The sequence below is a fragment of the Aquarana catesbeiana genome, linkage group LG13, assembly GCF_042186555.1.
Source record: "Aquarana catesbeiana isolate 2022-GZ linkage group LG13, ASM4218655v1, whole genome shotgun sequence".
In the NCBI taxonomy this organism is placed as follows: domain Eukaryota; kingdom Metazoa; phylum Chordata; class Amphibia; order Anura; family Ranidae; genus Aquarana; species Aquarana catesbeiana.
In genome coordinates, this window is record NC_133336.1 from 67,787,679 (window position 1) to 67,813,417 (window position 25,739).

At 43.6% G+C, this 25,739-nt stretch overlaps 1 protein-coding gene across 1 annotated transcript in view; it reads right to left on the minus strand.

Moving 5' to 3' along the window:
- The window catches only part of ATG14 (autophagy related 14), an 80,914-nt gene that overhangs the window by 27,522 nt on the left and 27,653 nt on the right, over positions 1–25,739 (minus strand). The window contains exons 2-4 of the mRNA XM_073609347.1: positions 19,070–19,132; positions 10,997–11,039; positions 6,588–6,669 (exon numbers count right to left, since the gene is read on the minus strand). Of these exons, the coding sequence (XP_073465448.1) occupies positions 6,588–6,669; positions 10,997–11,039; positions 19,070–19,132 (188 nt within the window). The remainder of the gene's footprint in view (positions 1–6,587; positions 6,670–10,996; positions 11,040–19,069; positions 19,133–25,739) is intronic.

The window sequence follows — 25,739 nt, forward strand, 5'->3', positions numbered from 1 at the left end:
GACCTCAGCTTGCCTCCATAGTACCCCACCCACTCTTTCCTTCACCCCCATGTCCCCCCTTCCCCAATTCTCCTCACCCCTTCCCTTTCCCTCTCTTTTACTTGTTTTTCTATTTCTCTATTTTGCCCATTGGTTACTGCCTCCTGACTGAATGTGTCAAAGTTTTTATGCTACGGTACTGACATATGAATAGGGTTCTAGACTGTTGAATGCTCAATTTATCCACAGCAATTGAAGTTCTGAGCTCTAGTAACATGGAATATATGTATATGTAGATAATAGTAACATGGAACAGAATGTGTATGTCAAAATATCAAGATATATTATGTATTACTAGGACGTAATGTTGGGAGGCTGCGACCCCCCCCTTACTGTTCTGTATTTTTTGGGCTTTGCCCTTTCTTTTCGGAAAATAATAAAATATATATTTGCAAAAAAAAAGACGTCACAATGTCAATATAGTTCCTTAATGTTAATATTAAAGCTGATGTCTACTTTTAAAACCCTAAAAGAAGCCAAAGTAACCTGAAAAAGAACAGGATCTCAGTCAGCCTTGCCAGCTATTAAGAGACAGCACTATCAAGTATATTTATTTTTCTAATCTGCATCATAAACAACACATTTCCTGGGTGGTCTCATCATACACCTCTAAGATTCTAAATTGTTTGGCTCCCAGTATGCAATTTTATCACTCAGTGCACTTTCATAACACATTACAAAAGCATGCATGCATTCTGGGTGCATTATTGTTAGTGCTCTATAGGATTTCAGACACAGGCCTGTGAAGTGTTTACTCACTTTTAAACAGATAAAAGCCTGTGGTGACATTTGTTTTCTCTGATGTTTTTGTACTGGCTTTTTTTCTTTATGTGTCTTTAGGTATAGTAGTTTTAAAAAAATCCCACATGTAAGAGTGTACAAATGTAATGCACATAAACCTGAGAAATGTAGGAATGCATTTTTCTACAATACATCATTTATGAACTTCTATGAAAGAAGGCATTTCAAAAAAATGTATGCATGAGCTTTTTGCCATCAATGGAATGCATTGATAACAAAATTGTTCTTGCATAAAAGTAAAATATTTTGTATGATATTAAGGAAATGCCCCAGATATTATATATAGATACAAACACACAAACATACACACACACAGTGAAAATACAGTACATGAGTCTTTAAAGCTGAGGGGCAAACCGATATACAAGAATCAAATTCTATGCAGCTCCATAATAATTAATAGATTATTAAACGTATATTTTGATATGCAAGTAGTTTAAGTACCTGATTTTGACTTGCAGTCAGTGTTTTGCAGTCCCCATACAGCAGGGCTGCAGTGTGAGAAGTAGAAGCAGCACAAACAGCCAATAAATGTATGTGCTGGTAAGGAGCATGCTGATAAGAGGAGTCAGCAGAGTGGCAGATTATGTGATTCCCTGTACTGGCTCTCCTTCACTGTTAAGTCAGAAGATAGGGGAGGGTCTGTAAAGGCTGAAGGTCAGAGGAAGTATGTTGAATGATGCTAGCCCTTATTTTAACCAAAAGACTAAGGACATCTTGTGGTAGAAAAGAAGTACTGCAGGAGGGAGCTCTTGATTGAAGGTGTGTTTTGTGCTTTTAAAACAGGCTATTTGTTTTTTTTCTTAGGTTCAACTAAAACAAATAGGTATTAAAGTGGTTGTAAACTGCTGGGTGTTTTTTTTTTTTTCCAGACCTGCAAAGTAAAAAAGGCATAATGTGCTAGAATGCATTGCATCCTAGCACATTATGTGAAACTTACCTGAAAACAAAGCATTCCAGCGATGTAATGTCATCGCTGGAGGCCGCTTTCATCTTCACCCGTCTTCCTTCCGGGTCTGTGGACTACAGCTGTGTGACTGGCCGGAGCCGTGATGATGTCACTCCCATGCATGCGCAGGGGAGCCATCATTTATGGCACAGGATTCTGAAGGAATGGCCCGGGTGACCGTTCCTTCAGAGCGCATGCACCGAGGATGTCATCGGCTGCATATATATTAAATATCTCCTAAACTGTGCACGTTTAGGAAATATTTATTTACAGTACCTATAGGTAAGCCTTATTACCTATAGGTACAAGTACATGCTACAGGTTCACAACCACTTTAAAGCTCGAATTTAGTAAAACTATTTTTTTGCTACAGCTGCAGTCAGCTAATCTATCTGTAATGAAGTACATTCCATGGCCTGCAGGCTGCTGTATATATATTTTTTCTCCAGTGATGCCCAGTCCTCTTCACATTGCTGAACTTCTGGCACTGCAGCAAGTTCATAGCTTCGAGTCCAACACTGCAGTACACTGAAGACGGGGGGAAAAGGGGGCCTGCCCCTTTCTGTCCGGTACGCACTTCACAAAAGATCTTGCATGGTTTTCACAAAATGTAACACGTTCTGTGAATGGAGGAGAGGGATCTTCTCATTCATCTGCCTTTTCCCCATTCACAGAACGTGTTGCATTCTGTGAAAGCAATGAAAGGACTTCTGTCAATGGAAGAGGACAAACAGGGGGAGCTTTTTCAATGTACTGCAATGTAAAGCTGTCCATACACTGATCAAAATTCGTCTGGTTCAGGAGGGACCACCCGAATTCTAATCAGTGTGTGGCTGTCCCCAGATATGGTGGAAAATTATCAAACAGCATCTCCAGACACTGGTCAGTAACCGGTAACACTGTCAGAATACAATATCCTGGCAAGAAGATTCCCCAATCCACCTCATTTGTGTGAGATTAAGGAATCTGTAATAAATAAAAAAAAAATCCTACCAACATTTTAATCGCCAACTTTAGACCCAAAGCTACTAACTTTCCACAGCATCATGAAGAGGACTGGAGAGAATATTTCTACAGGAACCATCAGCTTTAAAACACGTCTGATGATATGAATTCCCTTTGGGTCAGATAACGGTTAAATCTGAAATGCAGGTTAAATTCAGAGATGGAAATTCCTTCACTTGTAAGCAAATAATCTTAAACAGTACATTATAAAATAAACGAATGGAGAACAAGGCAGGATTTGTGACCGGAATTTGATGTATGAAGGCATTTCTTCCAGAGCTGCCTGTACAGAGTGTAACTTGTGCTATATAAGCCCAGGTTTTTAAAAATTAAAATATTGGCCAGACACACCTTTCCAGCTACTGGCTACTCAGAAACAGATGGGGTGGGTGTGTGAGACCAACAAAACTGTGGCTCACTCTGGTTTATTTTCAGTTTACAAGAGCCAGCCAGCTGGCCATATAACACACACACAGCCTTTCCTGCTCTGGCTTACCACAGGAACGCGGGAGACAGGTATTTCATTTATGGGAACTTTAGATTATTAAATCTATTCCCAAAGACATTGCAAAATCTTATAGAAAGCCTTCCCAGAAGAAAAGCGGCTGTTATAGGAAAGTGGGTGGAATTTCCCCAATATGGTTTTGGAATGAGATTTCAAACAAACAATCTCATATACAGCAGGTGGGATGGTCAGGTGTCCACAAACTTTTGGTTATATAGTGCATGTCTTTTACATAAAATGGAAGACCTGCAGAAAAAAAAAAAAAAAACACAATTCATTTAACACAAAATCATAATAGTTTCCTAAAGTGGAACTTTAGTCAGAAAATTAAGTCTTGCTAGATCACTTTAGGCTGGCCCCTTTTGCAGGTAAAACATTATTTACCTATTAAAAATAAGTGCCTATACTGATTAAAAATAAGTGCCTATACTGTTAAAAATCCAGCGATATACTGCCCCACCCTGCTCTGCATATGCTCAGTTGCTCTTTATTTTTAGGCACTGACAAATTTGTAGAGGCCGATCTGCTGACAGCCTTAAAGCTGAATTAAACCCTCGTATCCTTTAACCGCTTGATATCCACGCTATAGCCAAATGACGGCTACAGCGCGGACCTGAATTCCCGGCCTCCCCTGTGCACGCGCCCTGCAGGGCCCGCGTGTGGAGCGCGCTGTGATCACAGAGTCACTGAGACTCTGGTGATCACCGATCCAAGTAAGGGGACGGTCCCGGCCCCTTACCATGTGATCAGCTGTCAGCCAATGACAGCTGATCACATGATCAAAACAAAAGCTCTGTGATCGTTTTTTTTTTTCTCCTCGCGCTGACAGTGCGAGGAGAAAAAAAAGCCGATCACCGGCTCACCAGCAAGGGACATCGGTCCCGAAGAGGAGGAGGCAATAATGCCTCAATTGTGCCACCAGTACCCCCTGCCAGTGCCACCTGACATTGCCACATCACAGTGCCTACAGTGCCCGCCAGTGCCACCTATCAATGCCCACCAGTGGTGCCAATCAGTGCCACCTAGCAGTGTTGCAGATCAATGTACCAGATCAGTGCCCATTATTGCCACCAATCAGTGCCCATCACTGCCACCCATCAGTGCCCATCACTGCCACCCATCAGTGCCCATCACTGCCACCCATCAGTGCCCATCACTGCCACCCATCAGTGCCCATCACTGCCACCCATCAGTGCCCATCACTGCCACCCATCAGTGCCCATTGCTGCCGCCTCATCAGCGTACATCAATGAAGGAGAAAAATTACCCTTTTTAAAATTTTATAACAAAATATTAAAAAAAAAAAAAAAATATGTTTAAATTCGGACTTTTTAAATTTTTTTAACAAAAAATAAAAACTGCAGAGGTGATCAAATACCACCAAAAGAAAGCTCTATTTGTGGGGAAAAAATGATAAAAATTTCATTTGGGTACAGTGTTGTATGACCGTGCAATTGTCGTTCAAAGTGCGTCAGCGCTGAAAGCTGAAAATTGGTCTGGATAGGAGGGGTGTTTAAGTGCCCTGTAAGCAAGTGGTTAAAGTAAGGAAGCTGGTTCGATTTGATCTGCAATTGCCATGGTGCTGCACATGTGATCAGTAATGACACCAGCCATTTGCCAGTTTGGTTGAGGACACAAGCAAATGTGAAACAGCATTTCTGGCATTCCAAAAATGTAATTGTTTTTTGAAACCGTTAAATCGATGGGTTTAGTTCCACTTTAGGATTTACTTCTGCTCAGGGGCTCTGGGCTTCAGCAAAATGGCAGCTTCCAACAAGAAGAAACAGGAGCAATGCTGGAGGCAATTTACAGCACAAACTAATTTTGGTGGCATAAGTAATGTGAAAAGTATGTTTCTTGCTAAAGAACATGATTTTTTTCAACTTGTTATGGGTAAAGTTCCACTTTAAAAAGTCTATTTTAAATGTTCTTGAGCTGCATAATGTAGAGAGAAGGTAACGTTTATCAATGTGCAAAACAGAACTGTAAAATATGTTTTCGGGGAAAACTATATCAATGAGAGCCCTTGCACACTGGGGCGGTTTGCAGGCGCTATTGCGCTAATAATAGCGCCTGCAAACCGCCCCGAAAGTGCCGCTACTTTCATTCCAGTGTGCAAGCCCCGAGGGCTTGCACACTGGAGCGATGCGCTGGCAGGACGGTAAAAAAAAGTCCTGCTAGCAGCATCTTCGGAGCGGTGTGTATACCGCTCCTGCCCATTGAAATCGATGGGACGGCGCGGCTATACCGCCGGCAAAGCGCTAATAATAGCTAATAATAGCGGCGTTTTACCGCCGACGCCGCCCCCCGCCCCAGTGTGCAAGGGCTCTTAAACAAACCCACAGCTATTTTTATGAATAATGTTTAAAGTGACACTAAACGATATACTTATTCTCCAAAGATAATCAATACACATTCATTACTTAATGGCCCTGTAATCTATTCTACATGAAATTGTTTCCTAATAGGTTTTTCTGCCTCATTATACTTTACACTGAGTTTCCAAACCTATCCTTTTCCACCCTCACTTCCCTTTGTTTGGAATGAGCAGTGCACGTTATTTCCAGTCATATGCACGCTACAAATCCCACAGTCCACAATCCCTAGTCCCTCTTCGGAGAGAGCAAAAGAGGGTGGCTACATTCCTACCAACAGTGTAGAGTGACGATAGCCAACCTTGAAGAGGAGGTCTGCCCGCCCCTTTAAAAATGAAAAGTCAGCAGCTTCAACATACTGTAGCTGCTGACTTTTAACATTAGGACAGTTAGCTGTCCTGGAGTCCAGAGAAGTCAGCACAGCAGGCGATCTTCAGATCGGCGGGTCAGGTGCTGCTGTGGCCATTGCTACTAAGGGAACCCAGCAGTGTAGCCTTTCAGGTACACGGCTGGGCCCCTACTGCGCTGCACTCTCACTGGCTGGCAGAAGAAGAGGGAGCAGGGAAAAGGAGGGGGACCGAGCTGCTGCTGTAGATCGCCACGGCCCGGTTTCCTGGAAGTGGGGACAGGATACCTGTCAAAGACAAGTATCCACTTCCCCCTCCCCCCCAAAAGGTGCCAAATGTGGGGGGGGGGGTCCGATGAGTGGAAGTTCCATTTTTGGGTGGAACTTCGCTTTAAAAACACAGCAAGTCAGATCACAGCAGCAAAGAAAATAATATCATTTTTTTTTTTTTTTTTTAAACAGAGTATAGTGACACTTAAAATAACGTCAAGCTGTGAGGAGCAATTCCTGAGCTGTTTAAACCACTTTGTCAAACACAACCGACCACCACTTAAGACACTGACTTACTTTTTGCAATTTCATCCTTTCCATTCCATATGCTCTGCTTTAATTGTTCAATCCTCATCTTACAAGACATGATCTTCCATTTCTGAAAGGAAAAAACAGCAAACTATGCTTATTATGAATCCTTGAAAAAAAAAAAAAAAAATGTAATGTAGCAATAAGTCACTGCTAACATAACTACATATGTTACTAATGACATCAGCCATGGGGAGAGGAGGAGAGCCTTGGGCGGTCACGTGACCGCTCAGCCACAGTCTTCAGTAAGGTATTGTGCTTCTTCATTTTTATAAAACAAAAGGCAGAAAGCAATATAAGAGGTTATGACAGAGGGGATTCTACTAAGGACAGATTGTTTTTTGCATAGTATGGCAGCAGCAGGGGAAGGGTGGGGAGGACACGGCTCACAAACAGAGCTGACAGGCGGGGGGGGGGGGGGAGGGGGAGCTGCAGATGATGGAGGCACCTAAACTGACCACAGTGTCGGGGCTCAGCGGCCAGGATAAACCATGGTCAGTTTACAGGGGGGGGGCAGAAACTGGCAGGATCAGCCAGGTATTTTAGGTGATACAAGGGGCCAAATTACACAGCACAAGGATTATAGGAACAGATAGGAAAGATTTTACTGTCAAGAGTCTCCAAGTGGTACAAAAAGACTGCAGGTGACCGAACCTGCTGGAATAACACAAATTAAATTTGTTTTGGATAAGCCCAACCCTATTTTTTGCTATGGGTGAACTGTAATCTGTAGGATGGTGGACTATGATTTAGGAATGAATGAAGCTGCAGCATAAACATGCACTAAGAGGACACAAAGGGACATTCTTTGCAAAAGGCCTGAAACTGGGAGGAAGGTACATCACACATTGCACTATGCATATAGAGAGATGGGGAATTATTAAAAGACAAGTTTGCTAAAGTGACTTTGTCCTAAAATGTTCCATTCTAGGACAGCAACCAAATAAACATGCATTATAGAGATATCTCTGTAGCAGTCCATCTATGAGAGATTTAACCTGCCAAAGGATATGTATTTCAAAAACAAATTCAACACAATTTGTGATGAGATATCCAGCTTCCTCCCCAACACAACAAGTCTAACACCGCACTCAATATGTTCCTCTTTAATCCCTGTTACTACTGATAAAGTTTTCAAACTCCTTTCCATGGCCTACCTCACCACCTGTCCACTGGACCCTCACAATTACTGCGACCACCTTCCTGCTCTATCCTAAACTCTAACCCACATCTTCAACCTTTCCCTCCCTGCTCCAACATGCACTGGTTACCCCCATACTTAAAAAGGCAATACTAAAGTCTCTTTTTTTCTTTTGTTAAAAAAAACCAAACATGTTATACTTCTCAGCTCTGTGCAGTGGTTTTGCACAGAGCAGCCCAGATCCTCCTCTTCTTGGGTCCCTCCTCGGCAATCCTGGCCCCTTCCTCTTGTTGAGCGCCCCGTCCCCCCCACAAAAAGCAGCATGCTATGGGGGCACCCGAGTCGAGCCATAGCTCCGTGTGTCCATTCAGACATGGAGCCGTGGCCTGGCCCCACAGCCTCTTTCTCCTCATTGGCTCAATGACTTTGATGACAGCAGCAGGAGCCAATGACGTTTCGCTGCCGTCTCAGCACATGAGAAGGGAGAGTACAGAATGCATTCAGATAAAAAAAAACTTACAACCACTTTAAAAAACCCTCACTGAACCACACTGGTTTGAATAACTAAAGACCCATCTCCCTGGTCCTGTTTGCCTCCAAGCTTCTTGAACACCTTGTCCACAGCCATATGAGTTGCTACGTCACTGGCAACAACCTTCTTCATCCCCTACAGTCCGGCTTCCGCCAACAACATTCCACTGAAACTGCCCTACTTAAAACTCACCACTGACCTACTAACTGCTAAAACCAATGGCCAATACTCCATACTCATACTCCTGGACCTTTCTGCTGCCTTTGACACAGTAGAGCACCTACTCCTCCTCAACAAACTCCACTCCCTTGGCCTCCATGACTCTGCTTTTTCCTTGTTCTCCTACTATCTATTCTCAGCACATTTTCAGTATCACATACATCATCTCCTCTGCTCCTCTTCCTCTTTGTGTTGGGGTACCCCAAGGCTCCGTCCTTGGATCTCCTTCTATTCTCTCTCTATAACTCTTCCCTGGGCCAGTTGATAACCTCCCATGGCTTCCAATGCCACCTCTCTGCTGACAACACCACGATCTCTCTCAACTCACTCCCCTCAATCTCCTCATGTATCACAAGCTTACTGAGTGACCTATCAGTATGGATGTCACAATACTTCCTCAAAATTAATCTTTCTAGAACTGTGCTTGTATTATTTCCTCCTCCCTCCCCGATCCACTCCCCATGACTTTACTAGTGAGATCAATGGCACACCCACTGGTCCCTCCACACACCCCAAGGTGCTGGGTGTAATCCTAGACTCTGACCTCTCCTTCAGCCCCCACATCCAATTACTGGCTACATCTTGCCACCTTAAAGCGGGGTTCCACTATCTCCGAGATTTTTTTTTTTTTTGGCAAAATGACAATGAATATGCTCTATGATTATAGAACTCACTTGTTTGGTTTTTAAAGATGAGTGCTGTCCGTTTTCTCCTAATAAAGAAACTTATAAAATTACGATCCAGGCGGTTGTCATCTTGCCTGTGTGCATGTGAAGCCCACAGGCATCCTCTTCTGGGATACGGTGCTGCTGATCAACCAGCATGCACCGCCCGTTCTGTTCCCGATCTCGCGCATGCGCAGTAGATTGACATCGCAGCGCCGTCAACAGCTCCGGTTGCCATCACAACGAGCGGCGTCATAGGAAGTCCCGCCCCGTTGTGATGGCAATGGCGTCACTCCCAGGATTGAATTCCCGAGATAACTCTCACAACAGGCCGCCGCACTGACTCCTGGGAACAATGACACAAGCTCCCAGGAGCCAGTGCGGCTAAGAGGAAGTGACGATTTAGCCGCAAAAAACACGCCCCTATCCGCAGCCTGTACATCCTGGAGGACACAGATGCAATCAACAACAAAGGTACAGTATAAAAAAAAAAAAAAAGTGCCGTTTTGTCATTAGGACATTGCGGCAATCCTCTGCAGCTAGTGTTGTGAAATCGGGTGGAGATCCGCTTTAACCTCTGCAACATTTCCAGAAATCGTCCCTTCCTGACTAACGATACCACAAAACAACTTCTTTACTCCCCACCTTGACTACTGCAACTCCCTCCTCACTGGCCTACCTTTACACATGCTATACCCCCTTCAGTCTATAATGAATGCTGCTGCTAGACTAATATACCTTACTAACAAATCCATGACTGCTGTTCTGTCAATCCCTTCACTGGCTTCCCCTACCCCACATCATATAAAATTCTAAATACTAACCACAACATACAAGGCCATCCACAACATCGTCCCCAGCTACATCACCAACCTCATCTGCAGATATCGCCCAAATTGCCCTCTCCTCTCAAGACCTCCTGCTCTTTAACACCCTTGTTACCACCTCTTATGCTCGCCTCCAGGACTTTTCCACAGCCTCTCCCATCCTCTGAAACTCCCTGCCCAAATATGTCCGTCCAGCTCCTACCTGGTCTGCCTTTAGGCGATCCTTAAAAACTCACTTATCAAGCAAAACCTATCCCACCTCCACCTAAGAACTGTACCCGAGTCACCTCCACCAGACAATCCCCTGCAGCGATTACCTTTTGTACCACCCACCCCTCCCTTTAGATTGTAATCTCCATGAGCAGTGCCATCCTACTACGCCTGTACTGTAATCGTACTGTCCCCCTTTATATTGTAAAGTGCTGTGTAAACAGTTGGCGCTACATTGAGTATAGACAAGCATGTATATGACAAGACCAGAATCCCATCCGCACATTTCATTAATAGGTGTTTTCTAAATAGTGCTGGGCTGATGACCCCCTGCATATTCACAAACTACTATTGAATAGAAACCTTCACACCTAAAATTTCAAAATTAAGTTGATTTCTCACTCAAGAAGTTATTTAAAATAACTGGAATTAAACCGTCAAAAGCTGTCAGAAGCTATTGTTTTTGAGGAGAAGCAGCCTACAGTGAATGATACTGAATTTTGCCCTGGCATTAGGACAAAAAAAAAACACACAACACCATTTTCATCCACAAGTAGTCTCTGCCATGCAGTTCTCATAGTTGGATCATTATGTTGACTGAATAGAGTCATTGCGTATGAAACCTTTATACTGAGGCCTTGACAAAGTCACATGCCGCCCTCTGTCAAAGCATGGATGGGTGGGCATACTTTGCTGCGTTATGGTACCATTATGCACTGGGGTGTGTGTGCTTTGGTTTTATTTTAGAAGAGCTGTAACTCTGGTAATATTTCCTGTGGGTAAAACAGGGACATGAAACATACCAGCTTATCTGTCACCAGCTTCCCCTCTATGACCGTTGCAACTCTGAAAAAAAAAAAAGGAAACAAATTATATTACTTGTACATATGAGAACTGTTAACATTATCATGCAAAGAACAAAATGGAAACCAATAAAGCATTTCTCAAAATACCAGCAACGTACTAGTCTTTCACTAAAGCTGGGTTTTAAGAAGGGACATTGAATTTCCTAATCGTTAGTGGGGTCAAATCAATATTAATTTTTCGGACCACAGTGATAAAAGTTAAAGCAGCTAGATGAATTTTTTTTTTTGAACAAATACATTTCTAACAGCGAAAGTGGTTTTCATTCAGGAATGTCCATTCACTAATCAAGTGTTAGGCCCGGCTTCACAATGTTGCGCTGCAGTTGGACCACACCGTGGGTGTATATTTAAAAAAAAAAACACTTTTTTTTCCCCTCAGTTTAGGCCGATACGTATTCTTCTACATATTTTTGGAAAAAAAAAAAAAAAAAAAAAATCGCAATAAGTGTTTATTGATTGGTTTGCGCAAAAGTTATAGCGTCTACAAAATAGGGGATAGTTTTATGGCATTTTTATTGATAATTTTTTTTTTTTTATTTGTAATGGCGGCGATCAGCGATTTTTATTGTGACTGCGACATTATGGCGGACACATCAGACAATTTTGACACATTTTTGGGACCACTGGCATTAATACAGCGATCAATGCTAATTGCATTGATTACTGTAAAAATCTCACTGACAGTGAAGGGGTTAATCACTAGGTGGCGCTGTAGAGGTTAGGTGTCCTAGTGAGTGTTTCTAACTCTGGGGGGAGGGGCTGTGTGTGACACTACACTGATCCCAGCACCTGATCACAGGGAGCAGAGATCAGCGACAGTGTCACTAAGCAGAACGGGGAGATGCACGTTTACATTCTTCCTTACCGTGAGACGATCGCGGGTATCCCCGCGGACATCGGGTCCGCGAGACCCGTGGTCACGGAGCTCCCGGCGCGCGGGCAAGCTGCCTCTTAAAGGGCAATGTACAGGTACGTTAATCTGCCTGTACGTGCCCTTCTGCCGCAGTATATCTGCGTGAGGTGGTCGGGAAGCGGATAATCAAACACAGCTGGACTCAAATGAAGGTGTAGAACCATCTCAAGGATGATCAGAAGACATGGACAGCACCTGAGTTAAATATATCAGTGTCACAGCAAAGGGTCTGAATACTTAGGACCAGGTGATATTTCAGTGTTTTTCTGTCAATATGGGGTGCTGTGTGTACATTAATGAGGGGAAAAAAATGAACTTAAATGATTTTAGCAAATGGCTGCAATATAAGAAAGAGTGAAAAATTTAATGGGGTCTGAATACTTTATGATTATATATATATATTTATTATACACACATATATACAGTATCTCACAAAAGTGAGTACATCCCTCACATTTTTGTAAATATCTTATTATATCTTCATTTGACAACAATGAAGAAATTACACTTTACAATGTAAAGTAGTGAGTATACAGCTTGTATAACAGTGTAAATTTGCTGTCCCCTCAAAATAACTCAACACACAGCCATTAATGTCTAAACCGCTGGCAACAAAAGTGAGTACACCCCTAAGTCAAAATGTCTAAATTGGGCCCATATAGCCATTTTCCCTCCCTGGTGTCATGCGACTCCTTAGACCCCTTTCACACTGGGGCGGTTTGCAGGCGGTATTGCGCTAAAAATACCGCCTGCAAACCGCCCCTAAACAGCCTCCGCTGTTTGTTCAGTGTGAAAGCCCGAGGGCTTTCACACTGAAGCGGTGCGCAGGCAGGACGGTGAAAAAAGTCCTGCAAACCGCTTTTTGGAGCGGTGAAGGAGCAGTGTATTAACCGCTCCTGCCCATTGAAATCAATGGGACAGCGCGGCTATACCGCTGTACGAGGGATTTTAACCCTTTTTCGGCCGCCAGCGGGGGTTAAAACCGCACCACTAGCGGCCGAATACCGCTGCAAGAACGACGGTACAGCAGCGCTAAAAATAGCGCTGTTGTACCGCCGACGCCCCCACCGCCCCAGTGTGAAAGGGGCATTAGTGTTACAGGGTCTCGGGTGTGACTGAGGAGCAGGTGTATTACATTTGGCGTTATCGCTCTCACTCTCTCATACTGGTCGCTGGAAGTTCAACACCTCATGGCAAAGAACTCTGAGGATCTGAAAAAAAAAAGAATTGTTGCTCCACATAAAGATGGCCCAGGCTATAAGAAGATTGCCAAGACCGTGAAACTGAGCTGCAGCAAGGTGGCCAAAACCATACAGCAGTTTAAAAGGACAGGCTCCACTCAGAACAGGCCTCGCCATGGTCCACCAAAGAAGTTGAGTGCATATGCTCAGCATCATATCAAATTGTTCTGCGTGGCTGTCATCCCAGAAGGAAGCCTCTTCTAAAGATGATGCACAAGAAAGCCCGCAAACAGTTTGCTAAAGAGAAGCAGATTAAGGACATGGATTACTGGAACCATGTCCTGTGGTCTGATGAGACCAAGATAAACTTATTTGTTTCAGATGGTGTCAAGAGTGTGTGGCAGCAACCAGGTGAGAAGTACAAAGACAAGTTTGTCTTCCCTACAGTCAAGCATGGTGGTGGGAGTGTCATGGTCTGGGGCTGCATGAGTGCTGCCGGCACTGGGGAGCTACAGTTAATTGAGGGAAACATGAATGCCAACTTGTACTGTGACATACTGAAGCAGAGCATTATCTCTTCCCTTCGGAGACTGGGCCGCAGAACAGTATTCCAACACACCTCCAAGATGCCCACTGCCTGGCCAAGCATGTCTCCAGAACTAAACCCTGTTGAGCATTGGTGGGGCATCCTCAAATGGAAGGCGGAGGAGCGCAAGGTCTCCAACATCCACCAGCTCCATGATGTCGTCATGGAGGAGTGGAAGAGGACTCCAGTGGCAACCTGTGAAGCTCTGGTGAACTCCATGCCCAAGTGGGTTAACCCCTTCCCGCCGACCGTACGCAGATATGCGTACTCGGCTTTCCGGGGTTATACCGGGATGATGCCCGCAGCTGCAGGCATCATCCCGGTACCGTTGTTTCCAGCGGGCGATCGGCTACCCGAGTATAACAACCGATGCGGCTAAAAGCCGCTCGGTTTTTATACCGGAGGAGCGGGAGGGGACATCCCCCTCCTCCCGCCGCTGTTACCAATCGGGTACCTTCGGCGGCTGGGGGCGGGCTGGAACGAAGCCGTGGGCGGCTTCGTTCCAGCCTCCTCGTTGTAAACGCGGAAGCGACGTCATGACGTCACTTCCCGTTTACTCGGCTGCCAATGGCGCCAAATTTAAAAAAGTACACAGTATTCAGAATCGCCGTTTTCGGCGATCTGAATACTTTGAAGTGTAAAGGAGGGATGGGGGGTCTTTTAGACCCCCCATCCCTCCATAAAGAGTACCTGTCACCACATATTACTGTCACAAGGGATGTTTACATTCCTTGTGACAGCAATAAAAGTAAAAAAAATTTATTAAAACACAATTAATAAAGTAAAAAAATAAATAAAATAAAAAAAAAAATTTTTTTTTAAAGTGCCCCTGTCCCCGCGAGCTCGCGCAGCGAAGAAAACGCATACGGAAGTCGCGTACGCATATGAAAACGGTGTTAAAATCACACATGTGAGGTATCGCCGCGATCGTCAGAGCGAGAGCAATAATTCTAGCCCTAGACCTCCTCTGTAACTCAAACCTGGTAACCGTAAAAAATTTTTAAAGCGTCGCCTATGGAAATTCATAGGTACCGTAGTTTGTCGCCATTCCACGAGTGCGTGCAATTATAAAGGGTGACATGTTGGGGTAACTTTACTGTTTGGATTATTTAAAATTCATGAAAGTGTCCCTTTTCCAAAAATTTGCGTTTAAAACACCGCTTGCACAAATACCGTGTGATAAAAAATATTGCAACAATCGCCATTTTATTCTCTAGATTCTCTGATAAAAAAATATATATATAATGTTTGGGTACTCTAATTAATTTTCTAGCAAACAATACGGATTTTAACTTGTAAACACCAAATTTCAAAAATAGGCTTAGTCATGAAAGGATTAAGGCAGTGCTGGAAAATAATGGTGGCCACACAAAATTTTGACATTTGGGCCCAATTTGGACATTTTCACTTAGGAGTGTACGCACTTTTGTTGCCAGCAGTTTAGACATTAATGGCTGTGTGTTGAGTTATTTTGAGGGGTAAGCAAATTTACACTGTTATACAAGCTGTGCACTCACTACTTTACATTGTAGCAAAGTGCCATTTCTTCAGTGTTGTCACATGAAAAGATATAATAAAACACTTACAAAAATGTGAGGGGTGTACTCACTTTTGTGAGATACTGTAAAATATATTTTATATATATATTATATATGAAAAAACAAAAGCAAAAAGGTCCATTCAGGATTCCCACGCAGGGGTTTAACTTCATTTAGCACTCAAAATAAGGAAAACATACCGAGCCACCTGGCTCTCGTCAGCAGTTCCTCGGCTTGCTCCCAACAGAGTTGATTCTTTCCAGCCCCCAGGACTCACTAGCCTCCGTAGTCTTCCCAACTCTCAAGGCTGGCCAGCCTTTCCCAGTTCCTGGGCAAAGAACCCCCCTTACACGGGCTGCAGTCTCCCACAGGGCAGACCACTTTCCAGACACAGGTCTGTCTTCACACAGCACCAGCAGTAGCAAGCTGCTCATACTCCACCTTCCTTTCCCTACTGTTCTCACCAGCCCCTCGCTATATGCTGTCTGTCCACAACACCCGGACACAGGGTTGGAGATCCCATCCCACCCAAAACTCTTAGGGATCTCCAAACTACAGAGTCCCATGCGGAACTAGCAAGATCTGAAGAAAGTTGCCAGAGCAGTTATCTCCTTTTCAAATCTACACTCTGTAGTTCACAGACATGCAGATTATGTGTCCATTTTTGCTCCATTTCCATAGAGTCTCTCTCTCTCATTTTGTCATGTTACAACCAAAAACAAATTTATTTTTATTGGAATTTTATGTGATAGACCAACACAAAAAGTTTCACAAAATTGGGCAGGGATAGGAAAATGATAAAAATTGTTTTACATTTTTTTTTACAAATAAATATTTGAAAAGTGTGGCGTGCATTTTTTTCAGCACCCTTTGCTCGGACACCCCCAACTAAAATCTAGTGGAACCAATTGCCTTCAGAATCACCTTCGTAAATAGAGTCCACCTATTTGTAATGTATACTCAGTATAAATACGGCTGTTCTGTGAAGCCTTCAGAGGTTTGATAGAGAACCTTAGTGAACAATCAGTATCTTGAAGGCCAAGGAGCACACCAGACAGGATAAAGTTGTGAAGAAGTTTAAAGTAGAGTTAGGCTATAAAAAATATACCAAGCTTTGAAGATCTCATGAAGCACTGTTCAATCCATCATCTGAAAATGGAAAGAGTGTGGCACAACTGAAAACCTACCAAGACACAGGCTGAGCTAGGAGAACATTAAATCAGAGAAGCAGCCAAGAGGCCCATGGTAACTCTGGAGGAGCTGCAAAGATCCACAGCTCAGGTGTGAGAACCTGCCAACAGGACAACTATTAATTGTGCACTTCACAAATCTGGCCTTTATGGAAGAGTGGCAAAAAGAAAGCCATTGTTGAAAGAAAGCCATAAGAAGTCTAGTTTGCATGAAGCCATGTGGGGGGACACAGCAAACATGTGGAAGAAGGTGCTCTGGTCAGATGAGACCAAATTGAACTTTTTGGCCTAAAAGCAAAACGCTATGTGTAGTGGAACACTAAGACCCCATTCACACAGGGGCAACACGACTTGCAGGTCGCCTCAGCGAGGCGACCTGCAAACGAATGCCCGGGCGACTTGCAAAACGACTTCTGCATAGAAGTCTATGCAAGTCGCCCCAAGTCGCCCCCGAAGTCGTACAGGAACCTTTTTCTAAGTCGGAGCGACTTGCGTCGCTCCCCTTAGAACGGCTCCATAGTACAGAACGGGAGGCGACTTGTCAGGCGACTAGGTCGCCTGACAAGTCGTCCCTGTGTGAATGGGGTCTATTAGGGCGTACACACGGTCGGACTTTGTTTGGACATTCCGACAACAAAATCCTAGGATTTTTTCCGACGGACGTTGGCTCAAACTTGTCTTGCATACACACGGTCACACAAAGTTGGCGGAAAATCCGATCGTTCTAAACGCGGTGACGTAAAACATATACGTCGGGACTATAAACGGGGCAGTGGCCAATAGCTTTCATCTCTTTATTTATTCTGAGCATGCGTGGCACTTTGTCCGTCGGATTTGTGTACACACGATCGGAATTTCCGACAACGGATTTTGTTGTCGGAAAATTTTATCTCCTGCTGTCCAACTTTGTGTGTCGGAAAATCCGATGGAAAATGTCCGATGGAGCCCACACACGGTCGGAATTTCCGACAACACGATCCGATCGGATATTTTCCATCGGAAAATCCGACCGTGTGTACGGGGCATAACACTGCACATCACCTTGAACACACCATCCCCACCGCGTAACATGGTGGTGACAGCATCATGTTGTGGGGATGCTTTTCTTCAGCAGGGACAGGGAAGCTGGTCAGAGTTGATGGAAAGATGAATGGAGCCAAATACAGGGCAATCTTAGAAGAAAACCTGTTATGCCGTGTACACACGGTCGGACTTTTCAACCGGACTGGTCCGACGGACTTTCGACTGACTTTTTAATGAACGGACTTCCCTACACACAATCACACCAAAGTCCGATGGATTTGTACATGATGCGTACACAGGACTAAAATAAGGAAATTGATAGCCAGTAGCCAATAGCTGTCCTAGCATCGGTTTTTGTCGGACTAGCATACAGACGAGCGGATTTCTGGGTCCGATGGAGTTACGACGTAAAGATTTGAAGCATGTTCCAAATCTAAAGTCCATCAGACTTTAGACAGAAAAAGTCAGCTGAAGCCCACACACGGTCGGATTGTCCGCCGGATTCAGTCCGTTGGACCAGTCCGGTCGGAAAGTCCGCCGTGTGTACACGGCATTAGAGTCTGCAAAAGACTTGACTGGGGCGGGGGTTCACCTTCCAGCAGGACAATGACCCTAAACATACAGCCAGAGATACAATGGAATGTTTTAAATCAAAGCATATTCATGTGTAAGAATGGCTCAGTCAAAGTCCAAACCTAAATCCAGTTGAGAATCTGTGGCAAAACTTAAAAATTGCTGTTCACAGACCCTCTCCATCCAATCTGAACAGCTTGAGCTATTTTGCAAAGAATAGGCAAAAAAGTCACTCTCTAGATGTGCAAAGCTGGTAGAGACATCCCCAAAAGACTTGCACCTGTTCTACAAAGTATTGTGGTTCTACAAAGTATTGACTCAGGGGGGCCGAATACAAATGCACGCCACACTTTTGCATATTTATTTGTACTAAATTACAAAAACCATTTATCATTTTTCTTCCACTTCACAATTATGCGCCACTTTGTGTTGGTCTATCACATAAAATCCCAATAAAAAAAAACATTTACTTTTTTTGGTTGTAACATGACAAAATGTGGAAAATTTCAAGGGGTATGAATACTTTTTCAAGGCACTGTACATATACATAAGACTTTCCTTAAGGTCACGTACTTTCTGACAGCACACCAAAAGTCCTGCATGCTGCATCTTTGGTGCGCTGTCAGAAAACAAGGCCAAAATGCTCGACCAATAAGAAAGTCTATGGGACCTTGAAAGGCAAACTAAATTCTGAAGTACTTTTGAGTGACATTTGTTAAGCCAGTGAATGTATTGAGAATTTTTGTACGAATGTTCAAATTAACTTTTTTGTTCGATAATCCAATAGTATATGGCGAGCTTTACTCCTCCATAAGATCATACCAGCTTTTATTTCCTCATCTTCAATGTGGAGTTTCTGGGAATACAAACATCTAGAACTAATTTGCACATTTTTTTAATACTTCAAAGCATAGTAATTGTTTGTACTACACATCTAACTGGATGATCTCCATGAATGTCTGCATTCACTGTCTGAAGAACAGTGTTTTTGTGAAGTGCCACTTACTGTTTTTGAAAATCCAGCTGTGTTTCTCTTAAGTGATTTAATCTCTCCCTCTTGTCTGCAAAACTGAAAAAAAAAAAAAAGGGATCAAGACAGTTTTGGGTTAGCAAATAAAACATGGACTGATCAATATCCCCTATGGTGATGTAGAGAAGAGGTTTTCCAACTCTTCAATCAGAATACACATTCCTATCGCAGATGATGGATAAGATTTGTTTATTTTATATTTTGCTAATAAGCTACAACTATAACAATGTGGCTTTGAATATAACTGTTACATATGCTTTAAATTACATATTAGGCAATATGAAAAAAATCATCTCTAAATATTTTTCAATTTGCTTGCTTAACTGGCCATAGTTAAAAGCGAAGTATGGCCATAACTTTGTTTGGCCATACTTGTGTTCTGGGTGACAGGAGTGCACATACCTTTGAACTCCTGTGACTCAAAAGCAGACTAAAGCCAGCAGTCAGTTGGCATCACACAGCCAATCCAGGCTCTGTAAGGAATCCAGCCATATTGTCAGGATTCACCCAGATGCCCGATTGGCAGCTAGCTCAACCTCACAGGGCAAGGCAGAGAGCCAGGGCTAGCAGCTCCTGCCCTCTTTCCAGCCCGGTGCTTCAGTGAATGCTAGAGGGGTAGAGCAGAGACTGTTAATCACCGCTCTCTGCTCCAGGAAGACCGATAACAGAGTGATCTGTAGTCATGTGATCGCTCAACTCTCGTGCTTAGAGCCAGCGGGGACAAGAGAGTACAGACATTTGTTTTTCAGTTCCCATACTGCTCCTTTAAAGCTGTACCACAGCCTAGAGGATCACATCGTAAAGAAGCTTCCTTACCTTATCGAAAAAACACTAATTTTAAAATGCTTTCATTTTTTTTCTCCCCCTCCAACAAGTCCCTGATTTCCTCTGTTTCAAGGTAGCTCCAGATTATGCATCCAAGTGCAACTGCTTTCTCCCTCATTAAAAAAAAAAAAAAAAAAAAAAAAAAAGGGACTCCTGGTAGCATAACCTCCTCTGTATACATAGTAACACTGAAAATGACCATCTAGTTCAACCAATAGGAAAAAACAAAAAAACAAACACGAATAGGAAATATCCATATACACAATCCTATGCCCATAGCTAATCCCTTGGAGGGAAAAAAAATAAAAATTTAAAACATTTAAAAATGTAAATTTTTTCCAGCAGAGGAAAAAAAAATCCTTCCTGATCCTCCAGGACACAATCGAATATTCCCTAGATCAACAATCTCTGGTGTTATTACCTTCATACATTCAGAAATGCATACAGCTCTTTTTTAACCACTTGCTTAATGGGCACTTAAACCCCCCTCCTGTCCAGACCAATTTTCAGCTTCTAGCACTGTCGCACTTTGAATGACAATTGCGTGGTCATACAACACTGTACTCAAATGAAATTTTTATCATTTTTCCCCCACAAATAGAGCTTTCTTTTGGTGGTATTTGATCACCTCTGCAGTTTTTAGTTTTTGTTAAAAAAATTAAAAAAGACAGAATTTAAAAAAAAAAAAGTTTTTTTTTTAAATATTTTGTTATAAAATTTTGCAAACAGGTAATTTTTCTCCTTCATTGATGTACGCTGATGAGGCGGCACTGATGGGTGGCAGTGATGGCAGCACTGGTGGGTGGCAGTGATGGCAGCACTGGTGGGCATTGATAGGTGGCACTTATGGGCATTGATAGGTGGCAATGGCAGATGGCACTGGCAGGCACAGATGAGGCATATGTGCCTCCTTCCTCTTCGGGACCGATGTTCCTTTAACATAAGCCGGTGATCAGCTTTTTTTTCTCCTCACGCTGACAGCGTGAGGAGAAAAAAAAAACGATTACTGAGCTTTTGTTTACATCATGTGATCAGCTGTCATTGGCTGACAGCTGATTACATGGTAAGGGGCCGGGATCGGCCCCTTACTCGAATCTGTGATCATCCGAGTCTCCGTGACTCGGTGATCACAGCGCGCGCCCTGCAGGGTGCGCGTGCACAGGGGAGGACGTCCCATGACGACCTCCCGGAAATTGAGGCCTGCGCTGTGGCCGTCATTCGGCTATAGCCCGGACCTCAAGTGGTTAAAGACGATCTACAAAGCTGGCCAGAACTAGTTCTCGAGGGAGTCTATTCCACAGCCCTTACTGGGAAGAAGCTTTTCCTTTAAACATAACGTGTACCCCTTGTCCTCTGTAATGACCTGGAAGTGAATAATTCTGCACCAAGTTCACTATATGGGCCACCTAGGTTTATACACGTGCATGCAAGTCTCTTGAATGAAAGCAGTGCCCTACTGATGTCACACTTTCTTCTGTGGGCTAGATACAATCAATGCAGCTGGTTTGTGGCCAACCCACAGCAGCTGGTTGGTAGCACATGCCTAGGGTATCATCGGAGAGATAGTTCAGCTTGCCATATAGGAAACACATCATATGTGACATCTGTCACATCTCCAGAGCCTTCCCTGACACCTGGGAAAAGTGAATCTGCATGAAGGAGCAGATGACATCATATGGCTTCAAATAAATAACTCCAAAACTGAGGCATTAGTTTTAATACATTAGAGAAGTACAGCCAAAGTGCGTTTGGCTGTACTTTACCTGTGGATCCCAGGAGTTGTTTGTTCTGCACTCCTGTGACCCGTTTTCAGCAGAGAGGGCTTGGGTCCGGTCCAGGCTCGGGCATCATCACAACCATAAAGTCGGGATACGCCCAGATCCATGGACCGGCACAGCGAGCTGCTGAGAGCCTGAATCGATGCTGCATCCACCTAGGCAAGTATGGCTCTTAAAAAAAAAAAAAAAAACACACCACGCACACATTACTTTACCCATTTTTTTGTAATGCATAAAAGATGTTACACCAAGTAAATACATACCAAACATGTCACGTTTTAAAATTGCGCACCCCCATGCAATGGCGACAGACAGAAATTTCACCACTTTAAAAGCCTTTACAGGTTACCACTTTAGATTTTCAGAGGAGGTCTAGTGTTAGAATTACTGCTCATTATGTGGACCCGAAACAAGCGCTCACCTTAGAACACAAGCATTGGGGGGGATACTTTACGTTTTTTTCTTAATTAATTTTATTTTTACACTGTTGCTTTAAATTCTTTTTTATCACTTTTATTGCAGTTACAAGGAATGTAAACATCCTTGTGACAGCAATAGGCAAGTGACCGGTACTCTATAAGATCCCAAATCCCTCCTCTACCCTTAAAGGCAGTCAAAGCACCGAGATTGGCGTTTTTACGTGCTGTTTTTTTTATTTTTTAAATGGTGTTGACATCCAGGTAAACCAGAAGTGATGTCAGGTCAGAGTGAACGTACTTGGCTTTGTTCAGCTTTCCTACTGCAGCTTGTAAAAGCAGTCCAGCAGCTAGTTAGCCTCTAGGATTACCGTTACAAGAGAGCTGACCACCGGCTCTAAAAAAACGGCACCGGGGTGGGGTAAGTGAACCGGTGGTCAGCTCTCTTGTAAAAGTAAATCAGCATAAATTGTATAGATGCCTCTTGAAAGAAGTCCCCTCATGCTGTCACAACCAAGACTGATCAACTCCTGAAGAAGGAACAATGTATACTCTAATATGTTGGGTTCTGCCGATTTTAATAAATGTGAGACTTTCGTTTAGCAAAAATTGTTATCCACCTTCTTACTGTGCACCGTGTGGACTCCAATTATCCAACAGCATTGTTGTTCAGTGTGGTACACCCAACCTTTTGATGTGTTGTGGAACAAGGTTTCTCAACTCTAGTCCTCAAGTACAGCCAACAGGTCATGTTTTCAGAATTTTCCTCAGATGAAACGGCTGTGGTAATTACTAAGGCAGTGAAACTGATCAAATCACCTGTGCAAAACGATTGAAAGCCGGAAAACATGCCCTGTTGGTTGTACCCGAGGACTGGTGTTGAGAAACATTGTTGTAGAAGACCTATCGGAAGTGGAGTGTGGATTCCTACTATGTAAGCTTGTTAGCCGAAATACAAACTGGTGTTTTCTCAGCCCGGGTATCAGTTTTCCTGTTCACCTACCAATACCCTTAGATGTGCTCTGCCTTTGTTCTCATTTTCTTCTACCTGCAGAAGGCTACAACCTTTTACCTTTGCAGTAAGTCACAGAGAGGTTACAGCAGGGGCTCATCTGTATTAGACATTTGTGAACACAAACAAGAACTGAAAAAAAAAAAAAAAAATCAATAAATAAAAAAAGCACACAATTTACATCATGGTGTCCTCTCAATCCAGTTGGCAGGTGCTGACCCGGAGTGATGCCTGAGCAAACATGGCAGAAGACGGCATTGTAAGAGGGAATTCTGAGAGGTCAGTGACGAGAAGCAGTTGTGTCCCTCTCTTGCATACCCCTAGCAGCAGTTACAATGCTCTGGCTGCCTGGCTATGTTATCCTATCCCTGGAACAGTGGCAGTCTGCCAGGTGTCTACCCATGTCTTCACAGGTAAGGTAGGATGCTTGTATACAATGGCAAACCAGACCTCACATGGACAGAGAACACGAGCCTGACAGCTGGCCTACAGATGGCATACACACTGCTTTACAATACACAACATTTATAATGCAAACAGCAGGTTATTTCTAGCAAATCATAGGCTTTCTGCCTGCTACAAGTATCAAAGCTATACAGTTTACACAATTCTCACACTTTACCCATCCACACTAAAACATCTTTAAAGTTTTTTTTTTTTTAAAATGCCTTCATTTATTAATTTATTCACAGACTAAACCAAAAATTGCACACTCTTTTGAGCGCTGTTCTCATACTGCTGTTCCATGAATCAGTGGTCGATTCAGTTAAATACTGCTGAAAAAAAAATGTGGTAAAATAACACATGCGGAAACAATTGTGCAAACGATCAATTCACTAGGAATTGTGCGGTAAGTAACCACTGTGTTAAAATTTCGATAATGCAGTAATTACTGCATATTTTCATGCGTTAATTTATCGCACTGAGCTGCTAAGGAGCAGGCCTCAAAGCCGGCCGCCGCATCCTTAAAGTGGAGTTCCACCCATTTCTGTGTTTTACACACACTCACCTGTCCCATGATCCAGCGATGCGGCCGCCCGAAGCCTCACTTCTCTCCTTCTCCTCTTTGTGGCACCGGCATTGCAAGTGCTGGCACCCGGCTGTGACAACTTGCAGCTTTACAGCCGGATGAGCACTGCGCATGCGCGAGGCGCGCTGCTTGTTCTGAATAGCTGGGCGATCCCCTGGGACCTATAAAACGTGTCTTACAAGATTGCAGAAAGTGGGGAGAGGAGAACTTCTGCTCAGCACCATGAGAGGAAGTGAAGCTGGGTACCTGTCAAAACTTGGTACCAGCGCTCCCCCCCCCCCCCAAAAAATGACATGCCAAATGTGGCACGTCAGGGGGTCAGGAGTCCTCAAAGTGGAAGTTCCACTTTTGGGTGGAACTCCGCTTCAACAACAGATGACTCGTCAGCAGGTTCTCATTCCCCATCTGTCCGGCGGATCGGATACCAGTCGGATGGAAATGGACAGGCAGTCCATTTCCATCAGAAAGCCCCATAGAGAATAGCAGGACTGTGTCAGTGTACGCTCTTCCTAGCGGAAAAAAAGGTGACAGGGGAGGGATCTCCAGCTGATTGACAGCCCCATCTCAGATTTTGTGTGAAGGAGGGGTGTGTCCTTTCTCTCCTATCAGCTCTCAGAATTTTCCTCACTGGGCTCTGCAGTGTGTAACTTCAGCTCTCCACCCCATTTTCTAACAGCTCAGACAAGCTTTATAAATTCTGCTTTTTTAAAACAGAGGAGAAAGGGCTGCAGATAAACAGGTGCAACATATGCAGGATAATTTGTTTCATCTCTGTGCACCTGAGGCCAATCACTTCACTTGGTAAAGTTAAAGGTTTACAACCACTTTAAAGTTTGTTAAAGCGGTTGTAAACCGCTGCACTTTTTTTTTCCTCCTTACCTGAAAGGCAAAAGGCATAATGTGCATTGCATACCAGCACATTATGTGATACCTGAAAATGAAGCCTTCCAGCAATGCGATGTCATTGCTGGGAACAGCTTCCATCATAACCCGTATTGTTTCTGGGTTCACGGACTCCGGCTGTGACTGGTCGGAGCCGCAATGATGTCACTCCCGTGCACATGCGCGGAAAGTAGCCTGTCACGGCACAGGGCTCTGGAGGAACGACACGGGTGGCCATTCCTTCAGAGCGCATGCTCCAGTTATGTCAATGGCTATATGTACAGTCAATATCCTAAATGATGCACTTATTATAGGCTTACTTATAGGTAAAATTTAAAGATGGAAGTTTACTTCCTCTTTAAGCTGGGAGGTGCCGACAGGGCCACACAAAAAAACCTTAAATTTTGGCAAATTCAGCAGGAATCTTTTGAAATTCAAGCCGTGTATGGCTAGCTTAAGGCACAACAAGACAAATGTCTAAATCTTTTCATTCACATCAGTGCTATATTTTTAGGAGTCTGAGGGCACATACGTTCATATCTCAGAGGAGACAGCAGCTGCCTTAAGTCCATCACTAAGACTGCAGGAACTAACTGCCAAGCAATAATTTATGGAAATGTCAAGGCCCGGGAATGCTGTACGAATAATGAGTCACAATTATCAGCATGATGTCAGCTGCAGAAAGGCTCATTTTCCATGTATT